Consider the following 12,510-nt stretch of genomic DNA (forward strand, 5'->3'; position numbering starts at 1 on the left):
TGCTCAGTCACAGATTGTCAGAGTTCTATAGGTATGTTCATGGGAAGACAATTTTGCAACTGCTCCCTATGTCTTTGCTTTTACAGCTGAGTACTCAGGCCCACTGTCCTGTAGCTCCACCATCAAGGGCAATGATTGCTATGCTGTTTGGAGTATTGAGGTTCAGGGACTCTTTAGTATCCCACTAGAGCTGACCCAACTGCACCAGCAATTCAAATGGCTGCTTGGGGTGGCAATATTTTAAGGGGTGACAATGATGAGTGCACCTAACCATTCCTTGCAGCAGATGTGGTTGTGTACAATTCAAGTACTGCAACCCACCACTCATGGCAATGTATGGGATCCTGAGTGGCACTGTTTGAATTATGTGGCAAAATTGTTTGGGGCCACAAAAAGTTCTCGACCTTCCCATCACTGCTCCTCAACCCTCAGTGGTTTACATATATATATCCTGTCCTATCTTGTTAGGATCTAGACTCGACAAAGGAATGAATACCACACATGTTGGGATTCTAAAATATTGTTGTCTTGTCTTCCTGTTGTCTGGTTTTTGTGTTGTTGTTTTGGAGCTCCTTTTAGAAGAAATCAACAGCACATGAAATTGCTTTTGATTTGCCAGAAACATTTGAATGATGGAGAGAATCTTTCTTTACATGACGAACAATCACTAGAGATTCTTTTTGAAATGTTTGTGCCTCAAGCCTTCTCATCTGTAGCCTTTAATAACAGAGGATTTAAAGGAGGAGTATAGCTGCATTTTAAAGGCCGTTGGATACCTTGTAAAGAACACTTTCTTTAGAGATGGTCATGCTCCTGTGACTTTGTCTCCTGTATTTCCCCATGGTAGGGACAATTTGTAGAGGAGCAGGCACTTTGTTGCTTTCCATCTAGTGTGTGTCATCTGTTCCTCCTTACGACTTCTCCCTCAGAGTCATAATCCTCTCCACAGCAACTGCGACTTCAGGTGGAGAACAACCAGCAGGAACAGAAGAATTTCTGTGCCTCACGCAGAGCAAGCTGTTTTCTAGTAATCAGATCCTCAGGAATGGCACAAAAAATGCACACTTGGTGCAGAAGTGCTTCCAGTGAGAGATTCAAGTCTTCAAAAAGTTACAGTGCAGGATGCAAGTCTTTCCTAGGCAAGGAGAGTTGAATAAAGGAGAGGTGTGAGAGGTGTGGCCCTTTATTTGATGCACTGATGGAGCACGATTCAGGAGCTATCTCCAGCAACAGATGCGTCCCATGGAAATCTACCTTGTCAGAAAGAAGACTAGACTAAAATCCTCCTCCATTACAGGCAGCTTTCCCTGTGAAACAAAGTCTTTCCTATAAGGGAACATTTAAACATGCAGTTCTTCACCTACAGTGATAATAGTCTGGAAAGAACTTGTACTACATGCTATTTCTATCCATTTGGATCATCCATCAGTGCAGCAAAGTGGTTAGAATGTTGGACTATGACCTGGGAGACCAGGATTCAAACCCCTACTCACCCATGAAGCTTACTGGGTGACCTTGGGCTAGTCACTGCCTCTCAGGCTTAGCCTACCTCATAGGGGTGTTGTGAGAACAGAATGGAGAGAAGGAGAACCATCTTCTCCACTGTGAGCTCCTTGGAGGAAAAGGTAGGATAGAAATGCATAATAAATAAAAACAAAGGAGAGCTGCTTTGAAATGTCTGAGCGTTCCATAAATATTAGTTTAACATTATGGAACACAATGCCTTACTAATATCAGGAGGTTGGGATTCAGTTTCTGTTTCTGAATTCTCTGTTAGACAATACAATTCATTTGCCTGTATTTGGGGCTTAATTGCATACTGTGTATTATGCCACAGAACACGTTCCCACAGCCTGTGCCCGTGTTGATGCCCTTCGTTCCCATGGATACCCTAAGGAAGCACTCCGTCTAACTGTGGCTATAATCAACACCTTGAGATTGCAACAGCAGAGGCAGCTGGAGATATACAAGCATCAGAAGAAAGGTATGAACTGGCCTGTTATTGTGGATTTAGGTTGGCCTTCTTGAAGAACAGTTCACCTGCTTTTTGGAGGACAGTAATTCCCAGTAGTAGCTACCTATAGCTTTTTCAAAGAATAAAATAAAATAAGAACTGCAAACCCTTCCTACATTTTAGCCTTAGAGCAGAGGTGGAGAAACTGTGGCCCTCCAGCTGTTGTTGGACTCCAACTCCTATCAGCCTCAACCACCATGGTCAGTAGTCAGGGATGATAAAATGTGGGAGCCCAGCAACATATGAAGGGCCACAGATTCCCCACTCCTGCCTTAGGACAATATTTCTGCAAATATCTTTAAAGAAGCAGTTGTCCTTGAAATGGATGGGGTGTGTGTGTGTGCAGATTGACTTGCTGCTGTGGGAATGTGTTCACCACTGGTTTTTTTGTAAAACAAGAGACAGTGTGGGCTTTATAGAAGAATCATAAATAGTAGAGTTGGAAGAGTCTTCTAAGGCCATTGCTTCCAATCCCCTGCTCAGTGCAGGAATCCAAGTTAAAGCATAGTTACTTATAAACTTTTGCTGATGAAGTAACTGAAGGTCCCACTGCAGAAAGCAGTAAAAACCATGTGTTTCCCCCTTCCACCCCCTTTCTCAGGCAGGGAGGCTTGAGGGACTGCAGCCCATAGAATCGTAGAGTTGGAACAGCTCTATAAGGCCATCAGCTCCAACCCCCTGCTCAGTGCAGGAACCCAAATTAAAGCATACCCCACAGGTGGCTGTCCAGATGCCTCTTGAATGCCTCCAGTGTTGAAGAGCCCACCACCTCCCTAGGTCATCTGTTCAATTGTACTGCTCTAACAGGAAGTTTTTCCTGATGTTCAGTTGAAATGTGGCTTCCTGTAACTTGAGCCCATTATTCCATATCCTGCACTCTGGGACGATAGAGAAGTGACCCTGGCCCTCCTCTGTGTGACCACCTTTCAAGTACTTGAAGAGTGCCATCATATCTCCCCTCAGTCTTCTCTTCTCAAGGCTAAATATGCCCAGTTCTTTCAGTCTCTCCTCAGAGGGCTTTGTTTCCAGTCCCCTGATCATCCTTGTTGCCCTCCTCTGAACCTGTTCCTGTTTGTCTGCATCCTTCTTAAAGTGTGGTGTCCAGAACCCCCCAAATCTGATGTCTGAGAGTGGTCAGCTCACCTTGCCTACTGGTAGGCTCAATCTTGCCACAATGGAAGAATGTGGTGCCAATACAGCAAATGGAAATGGAGATGTGTGCACAGATGTCTGGTTATCCTCTGCCAGTTTTGTGAAACTTTGCGCCTCAGAAAATGGTACCAAAGAGGGTGCATCATATGGCAGAAAGACTGGATAGAACAATAACTAATTATTGCTGTATTTTTTTTCTTACTGTGTTTGCCCTACTCTAGAACTGCTGCAAAGAGGAGCAACCACCATCACAAATCTGGAAAGCTGGGTAGGACATCCCCTCAATCCCATTGGCTGCTTATTTCTCACTTTGACAGAAGCATGTCGAGTAGAAGATGAAAACTGCCTTGAAATTTCAGGTACGAGAATGTGAGAACCCCAGATTGCCAAAACCTGAACCCAGAGCAGAGTTTCTGCTTGTTCCTGAGCTTCCATTTTGGAGTCATCCACAGGTTTCTGCAGTTACACTCTATAGAGTCAGCAGAGGCTATTTATTCTGCATGGATGTCTTTCTGTGAGACACCCTTTCTCGCCAGAGGAGGAGGTACTTGGACCAACCCTTTCTGTGAAAGATGCAAAAGCCAGCTGTTGGTTCCAGAAACAAAGGTGCTGGCCTGCAGACAATCAGAATGTTAAGCTGCTCCTGGCCCACATACCCTATAGATCAGGGATGGGGAACCTGTGGCCTTCCAGATGCTGTTGGACTCCAGTCCCAGCCAGCATGGCCTGTGATCAAGGATGATGGGAGTTATGACCCAGCATCATCTGAAGGATCGCAGGTTCCCCATTGCTGTTGTAGGTGAACTGAGGGGGCTCATGTACTTTATGGTCTTCATGCATTGCAGTTCTTCATGCAGAAGTTGCTGGTATGAATTTTATGTCTGTGCCGCTCAGCAGAGCTGAGCCAGTATATTTGATCACCTGAGCTGTGCCAAGAGACAGCCACTATGTTGTCTCCTAAAAGCAAGTAGGGTAGGAACCAATAGTAATGTGGGAGTCAGTCAGACTATGAATCCTGGAAGGGTGTGGGAGGGTAGTGCTACCTAGGGGCTGATCTGCCCATCCTGTTGATAACTCTCTTCTCCATCAGATATTGGTGATGCCAAGCCTCCAGTGTATCAGCATGTGCCTGTGGCCAATAGTTGCCCTGAGAGCGGGGAATCCTACCTATCCCTGGCTTTGGAAGTGGCACTGATGGGCATGGGACAGCAACGGGTGATGCCAGAGGGCCTGTATGCACAAGACAAAGTGTGGCGCAACGAGGAGCAAATCATCACCCGCTTGCAGGAACTGGAGCTGGATGCTGTGCTGGTGCAGACGCTACGCAAACAAAGTATCCTGCTCTTGGAAGGTGAGGGGACTGAGATGCTGCCCTCAACCGCTCATGAGGAAGGAAGCTCAACCCACAGTCCTGAAACAATCTAGATTCCCTGCATTAAGCTACATATTCTGCAACTAGAAACCCCAGAAAATTCCCCTTGGTCACAATAACTTATACCACTCAGGTATGGATGGTCAAAAGGACATTTGGTCAGAATAATGGGGTAGCAATATATGTATTATGGGATGGGGGTTGAGAGTGTCATGATGAGAAATGATCTCAAAGAGAGATACTTGGTATCTGAGTAGTAGAAATCCCACCCCAAAATTCTTCTTATGCTTTAAAAGATGCTTTCTGTATACATTTTTTCAGTCACCCCATCGCCTGTCCCCAGAAACACACACTACTATTTTGGGGGGGAGGGGTAGTGAAAAGAAACCTGTTGCAGTGCTGACTGCAGCTGCTCTGTCTCAAGGCTCCCCTCTTGCAGCTGCCCTGAGAAGGAAATCATAGTCAGCCCTTTCAAATTGTTCCTTTCCGTTTCCACTCCACTCTGCCTGTATCCAAAGTCTGCATTCCCCACTGAAAGATGGAGGAGAAGGGGGTGGGTGGAGGAGCAGCCGCCGCCACAGGAGAGAGAGAAAGTGCTCTGTTGTACCCCTCTGGCATCTGCTCGCAGCAGTGTTGGAGTTGGCAGTATCAAGTCAAAGTGGGCATTCAGTTTGAGGGGTGTGCGCTTTTAATCCCTTTGGGTCAGCAACTTTAGGACCCCTGAGCACATCAGAACCAAATGTGTCCTATCTGGTCCTTAGGAACCCAGCCTCTCTGGTTTAAACCCCTAGTGGATAGGAGAGGTATCCTCTTGCTTGCATGGCAGATGAGCCAGTGAAACACTCTCTGGCTGAAATCCAAAGGGTCTGGTTGCAGGATAGGCACTGACGTGGCTCTGCTCCTGCCTAGGTGGCCCTTTCAGTGGCCTTGGCGAACTCATCCACCGCGAAAGCGTGCCCATGCACACCTTTGCCAAGTACCTGTTTTCTGCTTTGCTTCCCCACGATGCTGACCTGGCCTACAAGCTAGCGCTGCGCTCCATGAGGTTGGTATCACTTTCCCCACTTCCATCATTTAATAAAAAGCAGCTTGCAATGCAAAATGAAAACTACAAGAGTTTCCCAAAGTTTGTTACAAATCTTCAGTCCTAAATCTTCTCCAGCATCCAAAATGTTGCTGGATTTTTTTTTTCCTAGCAGGTTTTTAGAAAGAGAATTTGTATATATTTTACTTTTAAAGGGAATGCAAAACAAAGTTACTGATAAGCAGGTGCAGCTGGTCTGTTCCATCAATAAGGTTTAATTCCTTACATAATACAGCTTTTGAATGCAGGGGCATTTTAGTCCAAACAGCATCCTGAAATTCTAAGGGCTCAGTATTTCTAGTATATTGAGACAGAGGCTGTGTCAAATATTAGTTATCGATAATACAGAACTGGAGAGTTGTGAATGCTCCCTGAGGAGCTGATGCAAAGAGTATTTGCATATTGCTTGGCTATGGCTGCTCCAGGCAGATGCTGGTTTGCATGACACGGTAACCCTGTGGCTAAACTATGGCTTAGCGAGACCACATGAATATGCAGGATTCTAGAGAGGGGCTCACAGCTGCTTTGCTCCTCATTGGTCCTTTTGGCTGCTGCAACATGCTAAGCTAAGCCAAGCCAAGGTTTGGCTTAGTGTCTTATCCAAACTGGACTTTTCTCCTCATTAACCGCAAGCTGTAACTCTTGGTTATGATGCAGCAGTAAAAAAGACTGGGGAGGAGGGAAATGGCTGGGAACTCCTCTCTGGGAGCTTGCACATAAGGGCTTATCTACATGGGTGCATTACTTCATACTAAAGACTCTGTTTCTACCTCCGTTTTCCATTTGCACCGTCCACAGTAAGGGCTCAATGCCAGCTGCATACACAGTGTTTTCTATTCACACTGAGGGAAAGGATCAATCACGCAGTTTCCTAATGACCATGTCCTCTCATTTAAGATTTGCGCTCTCTCTGGTTACTTGGCAACCGAGCATGCTCAGTTTGTTCTGCCAGTTAGGGTCATTTTAAGAAAAAACAACAACCCAGAATTGTGATTATTTCTATTTGCACTGGTACAATACAGCTGAAATACAAATCTTTGTTTGAGCAGTGTTATGCTTTTGCACACAAGTTGGGGGAAAAGAAAAATAAGGCACTGTTTGCAGCAACTTAAAAAATGCTTGCAGAAAGGGAGAGAGCAGCCAGAAGTTGCTCTTCAGCCCACAGGAAATGAAATGAAAGAAGGGAGGAGGATGGAGGGGGCATGGAGAGTGGAACGATTGACACAACCACCTAAAAGCATCAGAGCAAAGCATCTGCAAGCGCTAGAGATACAGAATGAAGACATTTTTCCTTCCCTTTTTGTATTATCAGAGGATTGAGTTAGTATGGGTTTACAGGAGGAAACTGCATGATAGCTTCTGTTTGCCAGTAATGTCAAATGGGGTGTTTGTAGCACCAAACGCACACTAAACCGCCATGTAGATGAGCTCTGAGCCATAGTTTGGCATACCATGTTGTGCAAACCAAGTTGTACAGAGAGAGGGTTGAAAAGGGTATGTAGGCAGGTCATTGTTCTTTGTTTTGGGCTGGTGCATTTGTTGTTCTTATCAGCAAGGCTGTAATAAATAAATACAGGGAGCCATCAGGTGTGGTAATAACTATGTCCCAGCAAAGAGGTTGAGGTGGGAGGGAGAGTTCTGGCTTCCAGAAGGTTAACGTGGGGGGGCTCTAAATACAAATATGTGAGCAGTAGCTCCAAACTAAAGTAGATGCCCTGGAGCAAGACAGCCCCCCACCTCTACATCCCTAAGCAAACCCAGATGACTGCTGTGTGCAAATCATGCTTGGCTCCAACATAAAAGCAAAACGGGGATGTTTCTAAACTTCTGTTTTTCTTTACAAGTTTATAAATCACTGCTTAGATCTCTCTAGCAGCCTTTCACGTTTGTTCAAAGCTGGCTTTGTACCCATATATTGTAGAACAGCCTTTCCCAACTTTAGGGTCGTAAATGTCAGAGCTTGGAAAAGTTACTTTTTTTGAACTACAACTCCCATCAGCCCCAGTCAGCATGGCCACAGGATTGGGCTGATTGGAGTTGTAGTTCAAAAAAGTAACTTTTCCAAGCTCTGCTAGATGTTGCTGGACTACAACTTTCATCAGCCCTAGCAAGCATGGCCAATGCTCAGGAATGATGGGAATTGTAGTCCAGCAACATCTGAGGACCTGTAAGTTGGGAAAGGCTGTTGTACAACACTTCATGGTTTACAACAGGGGTTTATACCAGCATACCATGAACAAACAGGAGATAAAAGTTTTAAGCCTACCCCTGGCCTGATCTTGTAAGTTTGGTTCCTCCTAGGCTGCCTGTCCTGGAGACGACACCCTCAGGTGATGTCACACATCCCCACCATATTGTTTCAGTGGTGCCTAGCAGATACCCACGCTGGTTTACTCTGGGACACTTGGAATCGCAACAGTGTGAACTTGCTTCCACTATGCTGACAGCAGCCAAAGGTGGGTGAAGGACTCCTTGCATAATTGACTATAACCACCAGAAACTCTAGCTGGATTGCTCACCATTTAGACTCCTGCTATTTAGACCATTTGGGCTCTTGCTGGGGGGAAGGGTGGGATATAAATCAAATAATAAATAAATAATAGCTGCAAAATGTGTAGTAGGAAGACCAAGTGGTATGATGTGTTTGATGATCACAGTAGATGCCTGTAGCAACTCATCTGAAAGGGCAGAGGACCTTTTTCAGGAAGGGCCGTAACTCGGGGTAGAGCATGTGCTCTGCATGCAGAAGGTCCCAGGTTCTATCCCAATTTCTAGGTAGTCCTGGGAAAGATTCTTGTCTAAAACCCTGTCCAGTGTAGACATTACTGATCTAGGAGGACCAATGATCAGACAGTGTAAGGCAACTTCTTTTTTTCCTAAGCATACTTGTGGTGCTCCTGGAATATCTGCTTGAGTTGGGAAAGGCTAAAGTGGGCAGAATTTGGGGTGGAGGTTAAATGAGCGCTAAAGGAGCAGAAGAAAAGGATTTGATTTGAAATTCATGGTGTTCCTCATAACAGTTCTTCACCCCCTGACTCTACCCAGCAAGGCTGTGGGGGAAGGACAGACTCTACTTCTCTACTCCCAGATGTTTGGGAGTGCAGTGCTGTCTAGCTGAATCAGGAAAATGTTGATGTCTGAATAGATCGTTGGCAACCTGCCGGGCAGTAGGTGAGCTTTTTTCCTCTCTCCATTCAGGGGACATGCTGCGTCTACGGACTGTTCTGGAAGCAATTCAGAAGAACATCCATTCCTCCTCCCTGATCTTTAAACTGGCCCAAGATGCCTTCAAGATTGCCACGCCAGCTGACAACAACTCTGACACAACCCTGCTCAATGTGGCACTGGAGCTGGGGCTGCAGGTAAGAGAGATAGGTGATCACTAGAAAAAATGGGAACTTTCCACAGCTTTGTTTTAGGAGGTCCTGCTTTTGAAGACAAGTCTCCATAGCAGCCAATATAAGTCTGAATGTGGCTCCAATCTTGGGCATGCTTACTGCTTTATAGTGAACTCTTATATGCTACTCTGCCTGTTAGTTAATTAATACCCCACCTGAGGAGTTCAAAGCAGCTTATGTGTGATTCCCAGGTGGTCTCCCATCCAGGCAGCTTACATGGTCACATCTGCTTATTTTCTACAGCAGAAACACATCCTTACTCTTCAGATCACTCTCTGGTGTTAGGATATGTTGACCTAGAAAAGTGCAAGCCCTGAGCTTAGTGTTTGTCTGTGAGAAATAATCTCCATTCATTTGCTCTTCTAGGTGATGCGCATGACCCTTTCAACCTTGAACTGGAGACGGAGGGAAATGGTACGATGGTTGGTGACCTGTGCTACAGAAGTGGGTGGGTACCTCTTATTAACACATCTCGAAGTGAGGGCTGCAGCCCTCTATACATTCTGAAGAGCCAGTGGCAGGTTCTGTTCACACAAAAGAATATTATTTAGCATTTGCATAGTACTTTCAAATGTTCAAAGCACTTCATGTATATTGTGGAAATCCTTATAATTACTATAAAAGATGGGCCAGTATTATCCCCATATCGCAGATGTGAGGACTGATATAGAGAGAATGACTTGCCTGAGAACACTTATTGAGTTCAGAGCAAGAGGTGAGATTTTAATCAAGGACATCTTGGTTCATAACTCTGTATCTTGTATACTACACTTAATCAGTACCCAAATTTCCACAGAGAAGATAACCATTAACCATGCTATAAGATCCCTGCACTAGTCAGAAAACAGATAAAAATAAGACAATTTGATACTAAGGAACTTAAATGAAGATGCCATTATCGATAGTCCAAAAAGAGGTTAGTCTGTTTTTAAAAGCTATCATAAACTAGAGGTGTTCCACCCATAACATTAAGCCAGACATTAAACGTCCAGTGATTGTAGCAATTTTAGTTGCTAGCACAGCCCTTAATTGTAAAAATGTTGAATACTGCCAAATTTAGCAATGATACTCTACTTCTGGGATGCAGACTAATAGGTTAGGATGTGAACGGCTTTGGATACATCTCTGCATCAGTGAAAAAATTAACATGACCCCAATACTTCTGATTCAGTCTGAAGAGGAAATAACATTATTTGCTCAGCTCTTTTTGCCACTGCCACATTGTCAAGTGATTCAACATCATGCTGTCACCTTACTATTGGCTGAAATGTTTGTGGTCTCTTCTTACAGGTGTACGGGCCTTAGTCAGCATCTTGCAGAGTTGGTATACACTCTTCACCCCCACTGAAGCCACCAGCATAGTAGCAGCAACGGTTATGTCCCACACCACCATCTTACGTCTCAGCCTGGACTATCCACAGCGGGAAGAACTGGCCAGCTGCGCTCGCACACTGGCCCTACAGTGTGCCATGAAGGATCCCCAGAACTGTGCACTCTCAGCCCTGACCCTGTGCGAGAAGGACCACATCGCCTTTGAGACTGCCTACCAAATTGTTATAGATGCTGCTTCCACAGGCATGACATACTCGCAGCTCTTCACCATTGCACGGTACATGGAGCACCGCGGGTATCCACTGAGGGCCTTCAAGCTGGCATCACTTGCCATGACCCACCTCAACCTCGCCTATAATCAGGACACACATCCTGCCATCAATGATGTGCTTTGGGCATGTGCACTTAGCCACTCCCTGGGCAAGAATGAGCTGGCAGCCATTATTCCACTGGTGGTGAAGAGTGTGCACTGTGCCACAGTGCTGTCTGACATCCTGCGGCGCTGCACCATGACAGCCCCAGGCCTTGCTGGCATTCCTGGCCGCAGGAACTCTGGGAAACTGATGTCAACAGACAAAGCACCTTTGCGTCAACTGCTGGATGCTACAATAAGCGCTTACATCAACACCACACACTCCCGGCTCACCCACATCAGCCCACGGCATTATGGGGAGTTCATAGAGTTTCTCAGCAAAGCTCGGGAGACTTTCCTGCTGGCTCAGGATGGGCACATTCAGTTTGCGCAGTTCATAGACAACCTCAAACAGATCTACAAGGGCAAGAAGAAGCTCATGCTGCTGGTGAGGGAGCGATTTGGATGATCTTCTGCACTAGGAAAAGGAAAGAAGAAACCCTGATTGCTGTTAGTGGCATCATGCTTACTGAGCAAGAATGCAGAGAGGATTCCCAGATTCTTTGAGAACTGTAAACCAAAAGCAGCATGGCAGGAAGGGTTTGCTTCCCACCCACCGCTCTCACAAGCACCTCTGCAATACCAAAAGCTAACCAGGAAAACTGAATACCTCTTTTCCAAAGGGCATGGTGGATGGAGGCTGAAAAGCAAACCACCACAAAGGAGACAGGGAAGCACGTTGCTTGGCCTCTTTTGTTGCCACCTGTGCTCCCAGCTGGTGGCCTTCTACGATGCGCATTTCACCATTTCTTTTTGTGAAGATCCTTAATTGAAAAACCTAACATTAACTGTTCTCAGGGATTGCTTTACTAAAAGTAACAGAAGCATTTATGATACTGTAAATACAATAGTATATGTGTCAATTATTAAATTGTAAAGTTCTAATTATTTATAATTATTCACTTTTTGTTTGGGGGATACTTGAAATGTGTTGTGGGCTGGGACTTTTGTTGTTGTTGAGCATTTCTGAACATGAGAAACATGAACATTTCTCAGGTTTTTCCCCAGCACTGTTGGTGAAGAGGGATGGGCGGATGGCGTCTGACAAGTGGAGAGGAATCAAGAGTTTATGGAGAATGACCATGCCGTGGCAGCCTTGGAAAAGAGGAGACCAAGGTGACAACAGTAAAGCCAGGCGCTGCTCAACCTTTCAAGGCCATCAGGCACGGCACTCTCCCTGCCTCTGCTGGTTTGTATTGTGGTTTCCAGTATGGAATACAAAGACCCCAGGAAGCCAGATAATTGTCTGTGAAAGAGTTGAGCCCATAGTGTAAATAATCCATTTCTGGCCTTTCTCCACATGCGTGCAAGAGCTGCATACTTATGCGAACATGCGCATGAGAAGGTTTCTGTCTTTCCTTTTGGCAGATGGGGAGCAGGGAACCCAATTTTTCTCTTTGCTTATATGTCTTTATTTTCAGCTGCATTTCTAAACAGTTGCCTTTGATGGTGCCTACTCAGTCTGGTGCCCTCTGGAGGACAACTTACCAGCCACATGTCTTGCTGCTCCACCTCCCACCCACGTTTAGTTCATCTTACTTTTTAACTTGTTCCAATGAAAAGGAAAGGGTTTTTTGGGGGGGAGGGGAGCAGGAACAAAATGGCTCTTCCTTATTGCACTTGTCTTTGTGTCCCGTTCCAGTGTGTCCTAGTTTTAAAAGGGGCAGGGAGGGAATGGGGGGTGGGGCAGGGTTGGGATGAAAAGTAGCTTAGAAAATGTGGATTGAAATTACCTACTGTCTGACT

The 12,510-nt window shown here is 45.5% G+C and overlaps 1 protein-coding gene across 13 annotated transcripts in view; it reads left to right on the forward strand.

The window, feature by feature from the left end:
* The window catches only part of ZSWIM5 (zinc finger SWIM-type containing 5), a 170,125-nt gene extending 157,699 nt beyond the window's left edge, over positions 1-12,426 (forward strand). For all 13 annotated transcript variants that reach the window (XM_061632780.1, XM_061632781.1, XM_061632789.1 and 10 more), the window contains 8 exons: positions 1,838-1,984; positions 3,388-3,525; positions 4,257-4,517; positions 5,448-5,583; positions 7,924-8,078; positions 8,821-8,984; positions 9,387-9,468; positions 10,311-12,426. In XM_061632780.1, coding sequence (XP_061488764.1) covers positions 1,838-1,984; positions 3,388-3,525; positions 4,257-4,517; positions 5,448-5,583; positions 7,924-8,078; positions 8,821-8,984; positions 9,387-9,468; positions 10,311-11,173 — 1,946 coding nt within the window. In that variant the 3' untranslated portion in view covers positions 11,174-12,426. The remainder of the gene's footprint in view (positions 1-1,837; positions 1,985-3,387; positions 3,526-4,256; positions 4,518-5,447; positions 5,584-7,923; positions 8,079-8,820; positions 8,985-9,386; positions 9,469-10,310) is intronic.
* Positions 12,427-12,510: the final 84 nt, after the last annotated feature.

Source organism: Rhineura floridana, chromosome 6, assembly GCF_030035675.1.
Source record: "Rhineura floridana isolate rRhiFlo1 chromosome 6, rRhiFlo1.hap2, whole genome shotgun sequence".
NCBI lineage: Eukaryota > Metazoa > Chordata > Lepidosauria > Squamata > Rhineuridae > Rhineura > Rhineura floridana.